The sequence below is a fragment of the Panulirus ornatus genome, chromosome 11 (genome assembly GCF_036320965.1).
Source record: "Panulirus ornatus isolate Po-2019 chromosome 11, ASM3632096v1, whole genome shotgun sequence".
NCBI lineage: Eukaryota > Metazoa > Arthropoda > Malacostraca > Decapoda > Palinuridae > Panulirus > Panulirus ornatus.
Genome location: NC_092234.1, coordinates 30,455,722 through 30,471,702, shown reverse-complemented (window position 1 = coordinate 30,471,702; position 15,981 = coordinate 30,455,722). Strand labels below are relative to the sequence as shown.

The window sequence follows — 15,981 nt, the reverse complement described above, 5'->3', positions numbered from 1 at the left end:
TATGCTAAGTGTGGATTATAATTTGTCTTAACGTGACCGTGTACCGGAAAACCCAGCGAATGCCCTGAAATAATATTCACTTACTGAAGGAGCTGATTGTCGAGTGCTCTTAGCGATCCTGGAAATTTGGTGTTATTATTTGTTATTATTCTGTGATCATCATACGCAAGTCTTTGAGCCTCGCGTGCGTGTAGTTGGTAGTGCTGTGAGCCCGACACGGTCAGACTACCCCGGTCGTGGTTTCAGATGCGCTGAAGACATTTTGATTTCTTTGTAATCCCCAGAATTTTCAGAAATTTATGGATAGATTATTGGAAAGAATTGGTATGATTCATCGTGGAGTGAACGCGCATGTTATCATCACGTGTACGTGGACCCCCGGTGGAAGAAAAAAACTTGAATGCTATATTAGCAAGGACGTTTTACTCTGATTTTACCTTGAAGAGAAGGCATTCGTCAGGGAGTGCAAGCTACGATGGCATGAACCTTCGCATGTTTTAAGAGCAGACGGCACTCAGCTGGTTGACAGGGATGTGATGGAAGTGGTGAGGTAGTCTTGTGGTTATAGCTACAGTATGGGGATACGATAGAAGTGATTAATTTTATATTAATGATTTTGCCACGTTTATCATTACTGTCGATTATCTGTATGATAGTAATTGTGGCAGTAACAAGTCTTGAGTATATGGTAGTTATGATGATTAAAAATTGTGTATAATGTTGATATTCTATTATAGATATGGGGCATGTAACATTGATTGATAGTTACGTGGATTTTTTTTATATGTAGTTCGTCTGTAAGTTTCATCCTTCACGGAATTTTTATGTTGAAAATTTTGGCGATGAATTTACGTTCTTTGGCATGTGCCTCAGGGGAGAGCTGCTCTCTGGCTGGTGATTACTGGACACTACTGTGATTATGGTGCTGTGGAAGATGTACTATGGATGGCGCTGGTTGCTGGTGCTGTGGTCGACAATGGTAGTTGGTGATGTGGTTGTGGTTCTGTGATCGATGATGGTAGCTGGTGATGTGGGTGTGGTACTGTGGTCGATAGTGATAGCTAGTGCGGCTGTGGTACTGTGGGCGACACTGGTAGATAGCGCAGTGGATGTAGTACTGTGGACGATGATATTGCTGCTGTGTGGTTGTGTGGGAGTTAGGATGGAGGTATGGGAGGTGAGAGAGAGGAATGACTTTATGGCAATATAGAAAGGGAGGCACGGAAGATGAGAATGCACGGGAGGTGTGGAGGTAGGAAAAGGAGAAGAGAAGAGTTTGAACAGTGAGGAAAGTAGGGGGAGACCTTTGGAGACGAAAGAGTGTAGGAGATGAAAGGGTATAGGAGATTGGTGAGGTATAGCAGGGGAGGATTGTTTTGTTGAAGTAGAGCTTCGTTGGCAGAGCAGATTTATTTTTTCTCTATAATTCTTCTAAATTACATCGATGGTTATGGAAATGAGAGATTTCCCTCGCAGAATTAATCATTAATTTCATGATTGGATGCGACAAACATGGTAGATCTGCGTGACTGTGAGGGTTCGGGAGATAAGAGGTGAAGAGATACAGGTCATGGCGAGTAGGTTCCTCTTGCTCGTAGATGTGTATTTCTTGCTCCACAAAGACTCCCTGACCTTTTAAAGTCTTTGTTTGTATTTGATTTAGTTGTAGTTTAGCCGATATTACAGTTCAGTCTCACCAAACTGCCTGTGGACCAAGGGTACATTGGCCTCAAACATATAATTTCCACCACCTTCACCTTATACTGCGCTCTACCATCTTCGACCCATGCCTCACATCCATGCATCCCCGTCGGGACTGCTATATTCTTCATTAAGTTCGTGTATATATCATCTGTAATGCTCTTTCCTCTAATCCAGGTGTTTAAAAGTTACATATTTTCTCACCAGTGTTTCTTTTCCCCTACATTATTTTTACTTGCTGATATTACTCTTCCTTTCGCACTGTTAACTGATTTATGATTTATATTGTTTTTTGTGATGTATTATGGTAATGGTATTCTACTCTTCTCCCCTCCACCAACTAGTAGTAGCTGTGCGAGTCTTCAGATCTCTCATCCGAATGACGGCTGCTGGTGTATGGGATCTTAAAGCCTTCTGGTCAACATTTTGTTACCTCGAACAAATTACTATCAGCTGTACTTTATAACAGGAGCTCTCCACTGTGATGGCTTCCTTACCAGTACTTCAGTCCATAGCCATCGCTCTTCTGCCTGTCCATGGTCATCGTCAGTCTTTGCAATTCCATAGCAACTCTTGATTGAGCGTCTGCTTCCTGAGGCACACGTTTAGATGCCTCTTGATAGTCGCCATCTCATTATGATCACATCCCCGTCGGTGCACCACATCATTGATCACTTTACCATGTACCATTTCCATGGTCCTTAGCCCACGACTAGTCTTCCATGGGTAGCCCTTCCATTATACCTTAGACGCCTTAGTGTTCCTCAGTAGCGGGGCTCAGGAGCAGGTAGGCCATCTCGTTTATGCAGTGGTTCCTTGACCACTACTGCTCGCCATCTCCTCCTTCCTCCTCCTCCTCCCTAGCCAGTGCCTCTGGAGTGTACGGCAGGCAGCGGGCGTGGCCCGGTAGCGCTGCCCAGTAGCAGTATCACGACGGCCTCCCACATTGTCTTAGGAACGATCCCTCAGAGGACGGACCGCCGCCACCTGTCATCGGATCCTTCCTCAAAGGACGCCGCGTCGATTCATAAAACCCATGTCAGAAGGACATAACCGGCGCCGCCTTCCAGGAGTCCCTTACGCCTTTCCTTCCCCGACTGGAGCTTCCAGGAGGCGTTCTCGAAGCTTGCCGTAAAGTGGGGGCGGCTGGAATACTATCACTGATTAACCCAGTCTTGCTAGTTAATCAGTTCCCAGTTCCGTGTATGGGTTGTATGTTTTATTCATTTATTTTCTTTGTGTGTGGTTGAGTTTAGAGAGAGAGGCGTGGCAGATTTTGTTGGCTGTCAGAGGCACCACACTGAGGTGCCATCAGGCAGGGCCCTTGTGTGTAGGTGATCTGTGGTTCTTATCTGTTGACGTGTGTGTGTGTGTGTGTGTGTGTGTGTGTGTGACAGAGAGCTTGAACATGTAAATAACGTAGTCTAGGCATTTTATGAACCAGTCAGAAAAAAACGTACAGGCGTCCGCTTTACGTAACACGAAAAGGTGAAATTAACTTATCTACACCTTGGCGTAACCCAATTCCACCTCACATAATTCGGCATTGGTGAGGGCGGGTTCGCCTTGAGTCACTTTTACGTAAGTTTGTTGAAAATTGGATTTTCCTCAGATAGATTGCCGGATTTTTTTATTTTTTCTATTCGTGGAAGGAGATATTTTCTTAATTAGTTCTGGTACACAGATCTCTTCCATACTGGGTTTAGTAAGCTGGTTACTAATATGTAGATATGATATATAGTGTATAGACGGAGGTGTGTCAACAGAATGGAACATTCGTACCAAGAAGTTCTTGTGTAGTATCGTATAGCAGAAGGGGCGAGGCATTACATCTGCCTGGCTGGCTCGGTCTCACTGCTGCCACCGTCGCCTCCTTGACCACCACCACCACCACCTTGACAATATTACCAACATCACATGCATTTTCGCTGCAACCGTCGCCATCACCTTCATAGGGCAGCTTTGTGCCGCTCTCCACGTAACTGTCCTCTTGTATAATGCTCAGACTGCAATATGAAAATCCGTAGGTGGTTGAGAGTTGCGAGTTTACCTTTGACCTGCAGATGGTAGGGTAGGGTAAACCATAACTCATTAACTTAACATAGGCTGCAGAGCGTAAAGACATCTTGCAGGGCGTATACACATAGGTGCATCGTGCGCTCGGGCGGGCATGATGAGGGTTGGGGGAAGTGCGCCATTGTTGTGTGTAGGCGTGGTTAGGGAGCCGGAGGGCGTGGGTGAGATACAGATGTGGTGATCAGATGTGGGGGACTTCAGGCGTGGTGACGTGTGGCCTTGGGCACATGCGGTCTAGGGGCGTTCCCGGCGTATGGTGACCCCGTGTCCTTCGTCACCACAAGTGTCCCGCGCTCCCTTCCCCCCCAGGCGTCACCCCTGTCGTCCCCGATATCCGTGGCCGCGGGCGGAGCTTTAGCCAGAGAGTAACTGGCACATTGTGAGACACGCCCGGAACTGTTCACGACGCCACGAGGAACTGAAGTCTTGAGAGTCGTAAGATGTGTATACGTCCTAGTCGTTCTTGTGGAGGATTGTAGAGAGTCGAAGTGTAGCTAACAAAGCATTACTTGGTGTAGCTGGAGGATCGTGTAACTTGTACTGAGGGAGACGAATCTACCTACTTTTGATGAAGGCTCGCATTATGGGAGACGAATCTACCTCCTCTTTTTGCAGACTGTATTGAGGGAGAAGAATCTACCTCATCTCGTTGAAGGCTCGAACTGTGGGAAACAAATCTGCCTTCCTTTGTTAAAGGCTCGCACTGTAGGAGACGAATCTACCTCTTCATGTTGAAGACTGTACTGAGGGAGACGAATCTTCCTCCACGTTGAAGGCTCGTACCAAGGGAGACAAATATACATCATCTTGTTGAAGACTGTACTGAGGGAGACGAGTCGACCTCCTGTTGTTGAAGGTTCTTCTGTTATCTGTGCATGGTCTCATATTTGTCCACTCCACACTCCACGCGGATACACATACACGCTGGTTTGATTGGCGGCGGAATATATCCTTGTAGAGTGAATGAATGAGAGACCTGGCTGTGTCCGTGAGGATGAGGAACCTTAAGCTGCAGATTTTTCCCTCACTCTCGACAGGCGTGAACTCCCTCACCTTATGTGAACTCGGGATTTTTCCCTCTCATCTGCTCTCGTTCAGTCGCTATTCTTTATTACCTGCTCCCATTCTTTCATTTCAAATTCAAACTTGATGGGAAAATTTGTAGGTGAATAGCGCCATAGTGTTTTTTCAGCGTAAGAAACAGACTCGAGGAAGCCTAATTTTCGAGCCCCATTTAATGTTGAGGGCACACAACAACACAATGCCCTTCCATTAGTGTGACCTTAAGACATAGAGGTAGTCCATCTTGGTCATCAGCAACTATACATTTTAGTGAATCAGAGGAATTTCTTGTTGTAAAGTGACACCAGGACTGATGGTGTAACTTGATTTTATTGAAACGTATTTATTAGAGGATATCTGATATTTGTTGGTCGTTCTCAAGGATGACAATGTTGTGGTGCTAGTGGCAAAGATGTAAGACCCCTGCTGGCAGTGGAATATGTTGTTGGCAGAAACTACTGGACGGTCATAGAAGTTATGAATATATTTTATGTGTTGTGGTGGATTATATTATACATCATGATTATCTTTTTTGGCTTTATAATTATTCTTTTTCTAAGATCATGGCAATAAGAGACTGACACACAACCCTGCAACTTTACGTGTTCCTCGAGACACTGGACATGGAGGAGGCTTGGAATGCCAAGTCCAGAAATCAGAGAGAGGAGCAGGAAGGAGACACCGAGTGCATGAGTGGAGAACTGTGTCTCGGCACCTCGTATGACACGTGCCCCAGTGGATGTATATTTGAGCACAGACCTGCTATGTTGGTTCAGGTGTTTCGAGTCGTTTTGTTGCACATGTTTGTTGCTATACACATTTCGTAGGTGTTATCAACAAACCTTTTGCGAATGGATCTCTTGGGGAGAGTAATTTGCCTGTTGCTCTATCAGTGTCGATATCATCGTCTTGTGTCGTCTCATTCATACATTGAAAGCGTACTTCCTCTCGCAGTCACCCCTCGTGTCTACACTCATAAGACTGCTAACATCCCTAGACGTTAGCAGTTAGTCCTAGATGACAGTCTCCTCGATAAGCTTTCATCAGCAATAGACAATATCCTGTAGCTCGATATTCTTGCCACCAAAAGCCCACACTCTTGCCACCAACGTGACACCGCTACCACCAGTTCCTCAAGCTCTCTTAGCGCCACACTACTTCCACTAGCTCCCACACAGCTGCCAGCATTCCCACACTGCTGCCGCAGCCCCCGCACCACTGCCACCAGTCCTGCACTAATGCCAACAGTCTCACTCCACTGACATCAACCTTGCTTGATTACCACAAGCCATGTAGCACTGCCAACAACCGCTGTTGTCACCAGTCTCCTGCCATTGCCAGCAGCTCTGCACTATGATCATTAGCCCCGCACCACTGCCACCCGTCCAGCATTTGTGCCAACACACTCGCTCCACTGCCAGCAAAGCTTTACGCCTTTGCCACCAGCCCCACAACATTATCACCAGCTCTGCATCACTGCCAGCATCCCCACACCACTGCCACCTCCCCACAATACTAGTAGCAGCCCCATCTCCCCCACTCCACCATCAGACCCCAGTCCGAGCGGGCGCGTCCCTCACTTCATCTACGGTCGGCTCGTTTGATGTAGTGTGCGGGCCACCTAGTGAAAATTAATCTCTTAATTGATGTAATTATTGCCATTAGAAGGGCACAGCTTGGTGATTTAGGAAGCCTGCGATGGAATTTACAGTCCGTCCCGAGTCCATTGTTTTTAACTGATGTGTTATTCAGCGTAGAATTAATTGCGATCAAAAATTAGGCAAGGAGTAATGAGGCGGGACGGGGAAGCTTCAAGTGGGAGGATCTGTTTCACCGGCGCCTTTGATTCATTTTGATTTGTGCTCGGCTGTTGTGACGTCACAAAGACGATCGTGACGTAAAAAGAGAGCGGCGTCCACGTCACAAAAAGATCTCCTGTTGGGCCACACGGAGACTACCACGTGGGTACTCGACAGCGCCTCGCGATCGCCTCGTTCTTGACTTAATGCGTAAAGTCTTTAAGCAAAGTCATCCTTCCCGTGCCATAGGCGAGGACTGTAGAACGTGGACTTGATTCCGGACGTTCTGATGGAATCACAAGGTTACACTTGAATGAAGGAAAACTGCAGTTAATGCATTGATAAGACCCACTGAGGTTATGATTACATGGAATCGAACGCTCGGCCCCTCAATGAGCATGACACAACAATGAGATGGCCCGATAGACTGAGCGGGAGACCCCGAAGAACAAGAGCGCCCGATGAAAGGATGTCTTCAATGGCCGGCAGCTTCGGCTAATAGGCGCCGCTCACCACTCAATGGTAAAAATGGAATGGGAGATTCTGTTGAATTCCAGGCGACCCTCTGGAGGCTTTTTTTCATTAATGCGACCATTTGAGGGTGTGATGGCCCGTAGAGGCGGGAGCTGCTGGTGGTCCAGGAGGTGGCGGCGGCGGTGGTGATGGCGCGGGGAAATGATGGTGGACGTTTTGGAGGCGTTGGGGGAGTTTGGTGGCGATCATGAAGCTTGGAGGTGATGGGCCCCCCTGGAACTGACGGGAATGGGCGTCCTATCGATAATAGTGATGGTAGTCTTGGAAATGATGGTGATGATGACGGACCTGAGGGAAAAGATGGTGATATTGGTCTTGGATAAGAAGTATGGTGATGTTGGTACTGAAGATGAAGATAGGAATGGTGATGGTAGTTCTGGAGATGCAGATGTTGATGGTGGTCCCAGAAATGGTTGAGACGGTGCTGAACCTGAATGCAATGATGATGGTGGTGATCCCGAAAGATGATGGTCGTTCTGAAAATGATGGATTAGAGATCGTTGTGTTGTTGAAAGTTATGCACTGGTCTGTAGTCGATGTCTGCTAATTTATGGTAGCTTCACTGACCGCTGGATGTTGTTAGTGCCATTTGTGGTTAGTAGAGCTTGGATATTAGGCATGAAAGTACTATAGGTTGATGGTAAATCTGTAGTTGGTGGTGATAATCCATATGGTGGTGATGAAGGTGAACCTGAGTTGTGATGGTGGTGGAGGTAGTCCTAAAGGTTTTGGGCAAAAGGAGTTTGGTTGGTGGCGATGATGGTTCTTAAGTTAATAGGATTCTTAGAGGTTATGATGATTTTTCATAACAGTTGGGTGATGATGAGAGATGATGATGATGGCTCATAGCGGATGGATGTTGATGGTGGAAATGATGGCAGTGGTCCAAAGCTGATGGATGCTGCGGGTGGCCCTGCATGTTTTGATGATGATGTCCGTGGTGAGTGAATGTTGATGTTGGAAGTGATGGATGTTGTGGTAGGTGATCCGTAGCAGAGGAGTTACTTTAATGTCCTGGTTGGAGGTATGATGTTACGTAGCAAATAAAATGAAGCGGCTTCTATTCTTTCTCGTTATTAAGGTTATTGCTATTCTCTGTTTATTACAATTATGACATTTTCTTTTTTATATAAGGAGGGGAAATAATGCGCCATGGGTAATTTCTTTCGTAGATAAGGTAGGCTGTAATTGAGGTTAAGCTTATCATGTAATGTTATCGAATAAACTTGTAGTGTTGTGAGCTCGCAACAAGACGCTTCTACCCCTAGATTTGAGATTATGACACGACGAGCTGCTTCAGTGACATGTTTGTGGAATAGATCAATTACTGCTTTTATTATGCTTATCAGTTGACTGTTCTCCAGTATAGGTCGAGTTACTGTGACCTTTCGTCGTCTGCTGTCCTTAGAAATGGCAAGTTTTTGACAGAAACCAAACCTTTTTTCAGGAAGCTGAAACGTGGCGTGAAGGATCCTTAGGAGAAGATATCTCATCCCGTCTCATGCTGGTGTAATGCGCGCGCGCTCATCCTCTTCCTACGCTGTCCGACATGACCATCGCGAGGAAGAAGAGTTAAAAGGCCTGATAAAGATTATTGTCATCAAAGTCACCAGGCTGGTTGCAGCTGTATTTGCTCCGTACCATCTTATCGTCAAGACAATTAAATTTTGACCTTAATGTCCAACAGAAGTTTTCAGTTTCCTTGGAGAATGACGAGGACAGCCCCCGTGACCCCATCAAGGGCACCACCTTGGTCTCACATTGTTATTGTAACATCTTAAGAAAAAAAAAAAGGAAAATGCAAAATCACCTGACTAAATGCAGCCATGACTGGCGTGAAGAAATGTCAAGAAAAATCAGGTTTGTTCAGTTTGAAGGCCGTAGGGTTGGCCAGTCCGAGAGGGGGGGCACGCCTTCAGACATTATGTAAGAAAAATCCTTTTGAAGACTGTCTTCTGGAACACTGCCCAGATACAGTGGTATTTAGTATGCAGTATTTACCTGACAGCTAAAATCAAGTTGAATGATTACCTTAAGATTACGTGTCACCATTCCCAGGAGTCACATAAAGTAGCAAGTGTTGTTTTACAGGAAATTCCTTTGAAAGATCTTCGTGACAGCGTTGCCACATGCAGTGGCATTTGACAAAGGAGCATCCTATTGCCAAGGCGCACTGAATATGTCGAGTCAGATTGCATAAAAAGTTTATCGGTCTCGTTGTCAAGTAGCGTTTGATCCGTTTGACCTTTTTGTCAAGGAACACATATCTTACTAAGTCCTGTCCTCAAGGAGCACTTTGATATGTTCGGTCTTATCCAGGAGTACGTGCACCCGGCTTAGGGGCCTACCGTGGTGTGGTTTGTGCCATCACCCGATGCACCTGAAGTTGTGACGCATACTCATTTGTCGTGTCGTAAGCTCACACCACCAAAAGAGTTTCGTTCATGTCATATGATTTTGATGTGTCTCAAGTACATACCAACAGGAGAGGCCCGAGACGCAAGTTCTCACCATCGCAGGAGCTATGGGTCGTATGTTCGCCTCGCTGTGCGAGTTCACACCTCTGTAAGACGTGTGTCGTAAGATCACACCATCATACGAGTTTCGGGTCGTAAGTAAGAGTCATGTGTCGTAGTGTCACATCACCATGATTTGTGTGTGTGTGTGTGTGTGTGTGTGTGTGTGTGTGTGTCATAAGTTCACACCATCATGCAGGTTCGATGTTTCATCAGCTGATAGCATCCTTAAGGGCAGGTCTATTCTATTGGCAGACAAGGGTCTGGAGCCGGACCGCAGCGAGGTATGGTGGGGACCCCTGCTTCGTCCCTTCCCTGTACAATAACTCGCTGATAACGCAAGAAGTAAATAAAATAAGATAGGACGGTATTCATTTACTCTACGACTGTACTTGGAAACATTTCATAAAATCTCTCTTGTATTGACTTGTATCCATTTTTCCAGTTATTTTCAGGGCGCACATCAACCTGAAATAGATTGTAACGCTTCATCTTATTTATTCTTTCTTTCGTTATTTTAGATGAAGCCTCTCCTCCGGAACCTTGCCACGTAGAAATGAAGTGTGAATGGAGGACTTTCACTTGTAGTAACTGAGAAGCTCTGCCCCAGGGTTTGGTGTGTCATGTGTTCAAGGCATCAGGGGAGGTCATTGTTGTCAAGTAACCCCACATCAAGGCTGTGATGCGTCACAGGTTCACACCACCCCGAGAGTCGTGTGTAAGATAACACACCGTAGGCGATTCACGTCCCGTAAAGATCACACCAGTGTTAGGTATTCTTCATTCGCAAGATCACACCAGTGTTAGGTATTCTTTCGTAAGATCACACCAGTGTTAGGTATTCACTCGTAAGATCACACCAGTGTTAGGTATTCATTCGCAAGATCACACCAGTGTTAGGTATTCATTCGTAAGATCACACCAAGGGAGATAAGTTTACTGTATTGCTGCCTCAGTCCATCGCAAATGTTGACAGCATCGCTGATGTGTTAGCTTGTCGTAGGCTGTCGCTGGTAAAGGAGACATATAATGGTATGATGAATAGTCCCTAATGGTGTGTGTGTGTGTGTGTGTGTGTGTGTGTGTGTGTGTGTGATGCTTTGATGTATTTGAGGACTGCCCAATGGTTCACTCGGGACTTACAGTGATGATCTGATGTGATAGTGTTGACCTGTTGTTGTGATGGTGATGACCCAGTGTGATGTTGGTAATGATCTGGTTTGGCGGTGGTGATGGTGGTCGTGACGTACTGAGGCGGTAGTGATGACCCGTGACGATGATGACTTCTTGTGGTGATGGGATAACGTGTTGTAATGATGTTGATGGTGACCTTGTGATAGTAATGATATCTTATGGTGTTGATAACTGTAGTGCTGTTGATAACTTGATGGTGGTGATGATCTTGTAGCTGTTAATTGTGGTGATGTTGAAGACCCGTCGTTGTGGTGATGGTGGTGAACACGGCCGTAGTTACAAGTGTGGCAGCAAGTGTTCACGAGGGATCAACAGGTTGTGTCTGAATGTCATGTTGTGTTGATCAAGATCGATGTGAGTGTTACGCTTATGACACATTATTATCCTTTTTTTTTAAGCATGTTATTTTGCGAATACATATTCGTGCTACTATTAGTTAGGTGCAAATTGCAGTAAATGTTCCTGTGTTTTATGGCTGTGGAAAAGAACTTTGACGAGTATCATTACTGGAATTGTATTTTTTTTTTTTTTTTTTTTTTTATATTTGTTAGCCGTTTATCGCGTTAGCGAAGTAGCGCCAGGAACAGAAAGAAAGGCCGCATTTGCTCACATCCATTCTCTGGCTGTCATGTGTGACGCACATAAATACAACCTCCTATTCACGACCAGGCCCCACAGAGCTCTCCGTGGTTGACCCCAGCTGCTGCTTCATTTTCACTGGTTCAGTCCATGAAGAGCACGTCGCCCCCTGTATACCACGTCGGTCTAGTTCACTCTGACCCGTGCTCCAGCATGATAATAATGAAATGATTGATATTGATAGTAATGATAATGATAATAAGTTATTATTATTATTATTATTATTATTATTATTATTATTATTATCAATAAATCCCCAGGCCCCTTTTCGGGGCTCCTTCAGCTTCGACGCTGCATTGCACGCTGGAGAAGGGTAAGGTGGGTTCCTCTGGGGCGAAAAGCTCCTCTGCGACGGTGGACTTTATTTTTTCCAGTAACGATATTACAGCCTTGTTGGAAGAGATTTCCCGCGCGCGTTGTTACCAGGCGGAGTCCGGTAACACCAGTTTTATAAGTATTATATGGCTGATAACAATGTATCTATGAAAGTGCTGATTCGATCATTTCGGGAGGAAGGAAAGAAAGTAGAACAAAATATACAATTAATACGTGATACACGACTCCTGAGTGTGGTGAACGTGACCTTTGACCTAACTTTCTTACCCAATACTTATACCATCGACCTATCGTAGGGAGATACCGTATTACGCATATATGATTCTGTTTATAATCTTCCTGTGGTAAATCAGTACAGTTTAATAGCAGCTGACCCCCCCCCAAAAAAAAAAAAAATAAATAGATAAATAAATAAAAAAATAAAGATAGATATTTTGTGGTTCGTTAAAACACATGTATACTCACACTTTGACGTCACCGTAATTTGTGGTTACGTCACCCAGTTGTGTGACGTCATCATTCGTGACGTCATTAGTATTTGGCGCATGCGTGTGGTGTGTGGGCAGCCCCGGCAGAGCTGCCCGGGGATGAAAAGAGAAGAGAACACTTGTCCACCCTCACAAGGCCTCAGTAATACTATCCGAGAGATGGGTATCTGCGGATAGCTTACCCGAACTGCTGGTGTGCGGGTAGATGTTAGGAGAAGAGGAGGGGGAGAGTGGAGGTGGGAGTTGAGGGTGGGATTTTCGAAGCTCCCTGAAGCTGTTGTCAAGCTAATGGAGAATACTCCCGGCGTCGGGTGTGGATGTACGTGAGGCCTTGGATGAGAGAGATGGTGGTAGCGGCTGCTGCTCATGTTGCTGGACCTTTCCATCAGAGCCTCGCTGCTTGGCATCATTGGCTCCAGCAGCAGTGGGCCACGCCTGGTTCGGGCTGAGTTAGGGACTTTATTTCCGTTGAATTTGTTTATGTGCCCACTTCTCACTTCACAGGAGTTTACATTTCCCTGCTCCTGGAAGTAGCGCAGCCTTGGGCTGCAGGCGCCTTTAGGATAATTATGAAAATATGGAGTAAATATTGGGAATAGTATCAGCATTTTATGAATAGAGATATTTGATTACTGTGTCACTGGTAGTATGGCCTTCTTGCTGTTAACCTGTGAAACTGTTGCTTTCATTGATGCAAAGACTGACACCCATACATTCATTCATGCAAGCCTACAAATATGTGGATAATTGGAGAGTTCATCCCAGCATTACATCAAACTATATAGTATCAAGTACATTACGAAAGCTATATAGGTACTGGTAGTCACCTGTGATGATCTAAGGTAGGGGATTATTACTGGAGACTCCAGGGCATGGTGGAGTTATGTATGTTGGTGCTTGGTGGCTCTGGTGCCCCACAACACTGGTGCCTGGCTACACGAGGGTCTGGCCACACTTGTGCTTGGTTACACAGGTGCCTGGCTACACTGGGGTCCTGGCTACACGGGTGCCTGGCTGGACTAGTAGTGTCTGGCTACACTGGTGTGTGTCTGCTCGGTACATGTTTACATTGTCAAGTGGTCGACGTGAGGTACATCGTACGTCTGTTACTCCGATGACGAATGTTTTGTCGTCAGCGTAGCACGTCTCGGTGTGATCGATCAATGGTTCCCTCCGTCATCGTAAAAGATGATGTCCGTCCGTCTAGAGTCGCACGTTTACCCTCATCTGAACCTTGGTTACGACTCGTAAAAATCTACATCACATACTAATGATATATTGTACAGTTATTTTATCAATGAAGAACAAAAGCTATAACATGATTCTGGATTTTGCGTGAGTTATTTATAAAAAAAAAAAGTTAAACCTGTTGCTTAACCTACCTCATAACTTGAAGAAAATTCCATTTTTGGCCATGGCACTGAATACAGATGGTTTTGATGATTTCCAGGCAGTATTTGCACATGATGTCATTCTCAGTGACTATGCTGCAGGGAAAGTTATGCTATAAGTGGCACCCTGAGGTGTGTATGTGGCAGTATGTAGGGTATAGGATGGCAATAGCCTACTTCTGTGTTGCAGTATAGTAACGTCGATCCCCTAGGATAAGCTGAAGATGAAAACACTGGTGGTGGGTGGTGGTCTGTGCAAACCTTTGCTGTGGGACAGCGTTAGGCGACACGATCCTCGTACGAGTGACAGACAAGCAAGTACCAAGCCGAAGGGAAGGAGTTAGGAGACTGTAGAGTGGTTTATGAGGTGTGGGGGTTGGAGGCATGTGCATGGAAGGTTGATGAGATGTGGTGTAATCAGGGAGTCTCTGTGTGAAGATGACCAGGAGAGGTTGACGAGGTACGGAGATGAACTTTGTGTGTTTCCTGCGTGTGAGCTTGTACAATCTATAACAGTAACTCAATATTCACCTCCCACTTGACGATCTGGGCTTTGGGAGGGTGAGCGGAGAGGCTGGAAGTGGTGGTAAGAGGAAGATAGTGTGAGGCGGCGGAGTCGGTTCAGATTCCCATATTCATCAGAGAGGCTGGATGGAATCTCCTCGAAACAGAGGTCAGATTCTTCGTATCTCAGATCCCTGCTCCTCTCCGTGGTCGCCTCGGTGTTTGCTCGACGAGCTGCCGGGTTCATTCCTCTGGAGGCCACTAAGGAGTTATGATGGAGTTATGAAACACCCAGTTACACCAAAGTGTATATTCATCCAAATATACGCCAGATACCTAGATATCTACCAGATACATCCACTTATACCACCAGTACACCTATATGTATAGTATATATACAGACTATAAGCATCAGAGATATTTGATAATATATTTTGACAACATAGTACAGTTAGGATAGATAGATTAGTAGATTTGGGTATTTGTGATATATTAGGGTGCATCTGGCGTGTTTGGGTGTACGTGTTTTGTAGCACGCTTTCTTGCTTTTGAATTCTTTATCTGTATGGATATTCTGCCATTAGATATGGCTGACGCTCACTCCTCACCGCAGAAAAAGTTCGCATCAATAATAAAGCTGTATGAGTTGCATGACGTCGAATGTTGTGTGTACGGTGGAGAGAGCGTGTGTCCGTAGATTAAGTGCCTGCAACCCACATGTAGGGGATGCAGAAAGAAATGATAGCAACTCGGACCAAGGAGGGGAGATTGACAGTCACTGTATAGTTTTAGGCTTGCTTCGCTGCCGTCACCGAACCCTCCCTACACCAACCTACCTGGTCTGTAGTTGCCTGCCTCCTTCCATCTCAAGTATGTCATGCTGTAGGGTTGTTGAAGTTACTAAAGGAGAATCTCGTGGGGCAAAATTACCAAATGCATCTTTTTAATCACTGCAGAACTGTATGGTACCCAGTCTCCCTGACTAAGCAGCACTCCCTAAAGAAATGAAAGTCTACGCCTACTCGTAGATTGCTTCAGTGCATCACATAGTTCAAACGGTTCAAGTTTGGATTGTAAGAGTTCACTCAAGGCACAGGAGTGTAGTAGAATTCTGGTGGTCTCTTGGACATTTTGGAATTAGCGGTGATGAAGGAGCATTTGCTGAGGATAAATCATCTATATTTTGCAATCCGGAAGCGAGGGAGTGGAGAGGACTGTATATCTCCCTCTCCCTCTCTCAAGAGAGGGAACGGAGGAAAGAGTCAAATGAGGATCCTTTATCCTCAAAGGCTCAGTCATCTGTTCTGGAGGCTCTCCATCTCGCGTATGCGGGAAATAGCGAGCATCTCTAAAAAGATCCAGCCATCAAAACACAAGTTATACTTCTCGGTGACTTGATGGGGGAGAATAGATAGTCACGTTAGATGTAAAGAACAAGACCGATAGGACTTGGGAGGTCAAAGAATAACAAACTATGAAGGATAAAGAACAGAACTCTCCATTTTGAGCCTGAGGATTGACCCTACTGTTCGCCCGTGGTCACGTAATGGAGGAGGATGTTGCATCAACATGTGACACCTGAAGTTGCAGTATTACCATGGAACATTGAGTCTCGAAGTCAAATGTACATTAGTCATAACAGCGGAAGAAATCAAACTATCGGGCAAGTTTTTGACAGTGATGCAAAAGTAAATATGTCGAAGATTTTTCGAAAGGAAACCAAGATATATCATTTTATGTA

General features: G+C 45.4%; 1 protein-coding gene across 1 annotated transcript in view; it reads left to right on the top strand.

Moving 5' to 3' along the window:
- Window positions 1-8,844, top strand: part of LOC139751384 (protein-L-histidine N-pros-methyltransferase-like) — a 770,810-nt gene extending 761,966 nt beyond the window's left edge. Inside the window, exon 4 of the mRNA XM_071666758.1 lies at window positions 8,620-8,844. Coding sequence (XP_071522859.1) covers window positions 8,620-8,650 — 31 coding nt within the window. The 3' untranslated portion in view covers window positions 8,651-8,844. The remainder of the gene's footprint in view (window positions 1-8,619) is intronic.
- Window positions 8,845-15,981: the final 7,137 nt, after the last annotated feature.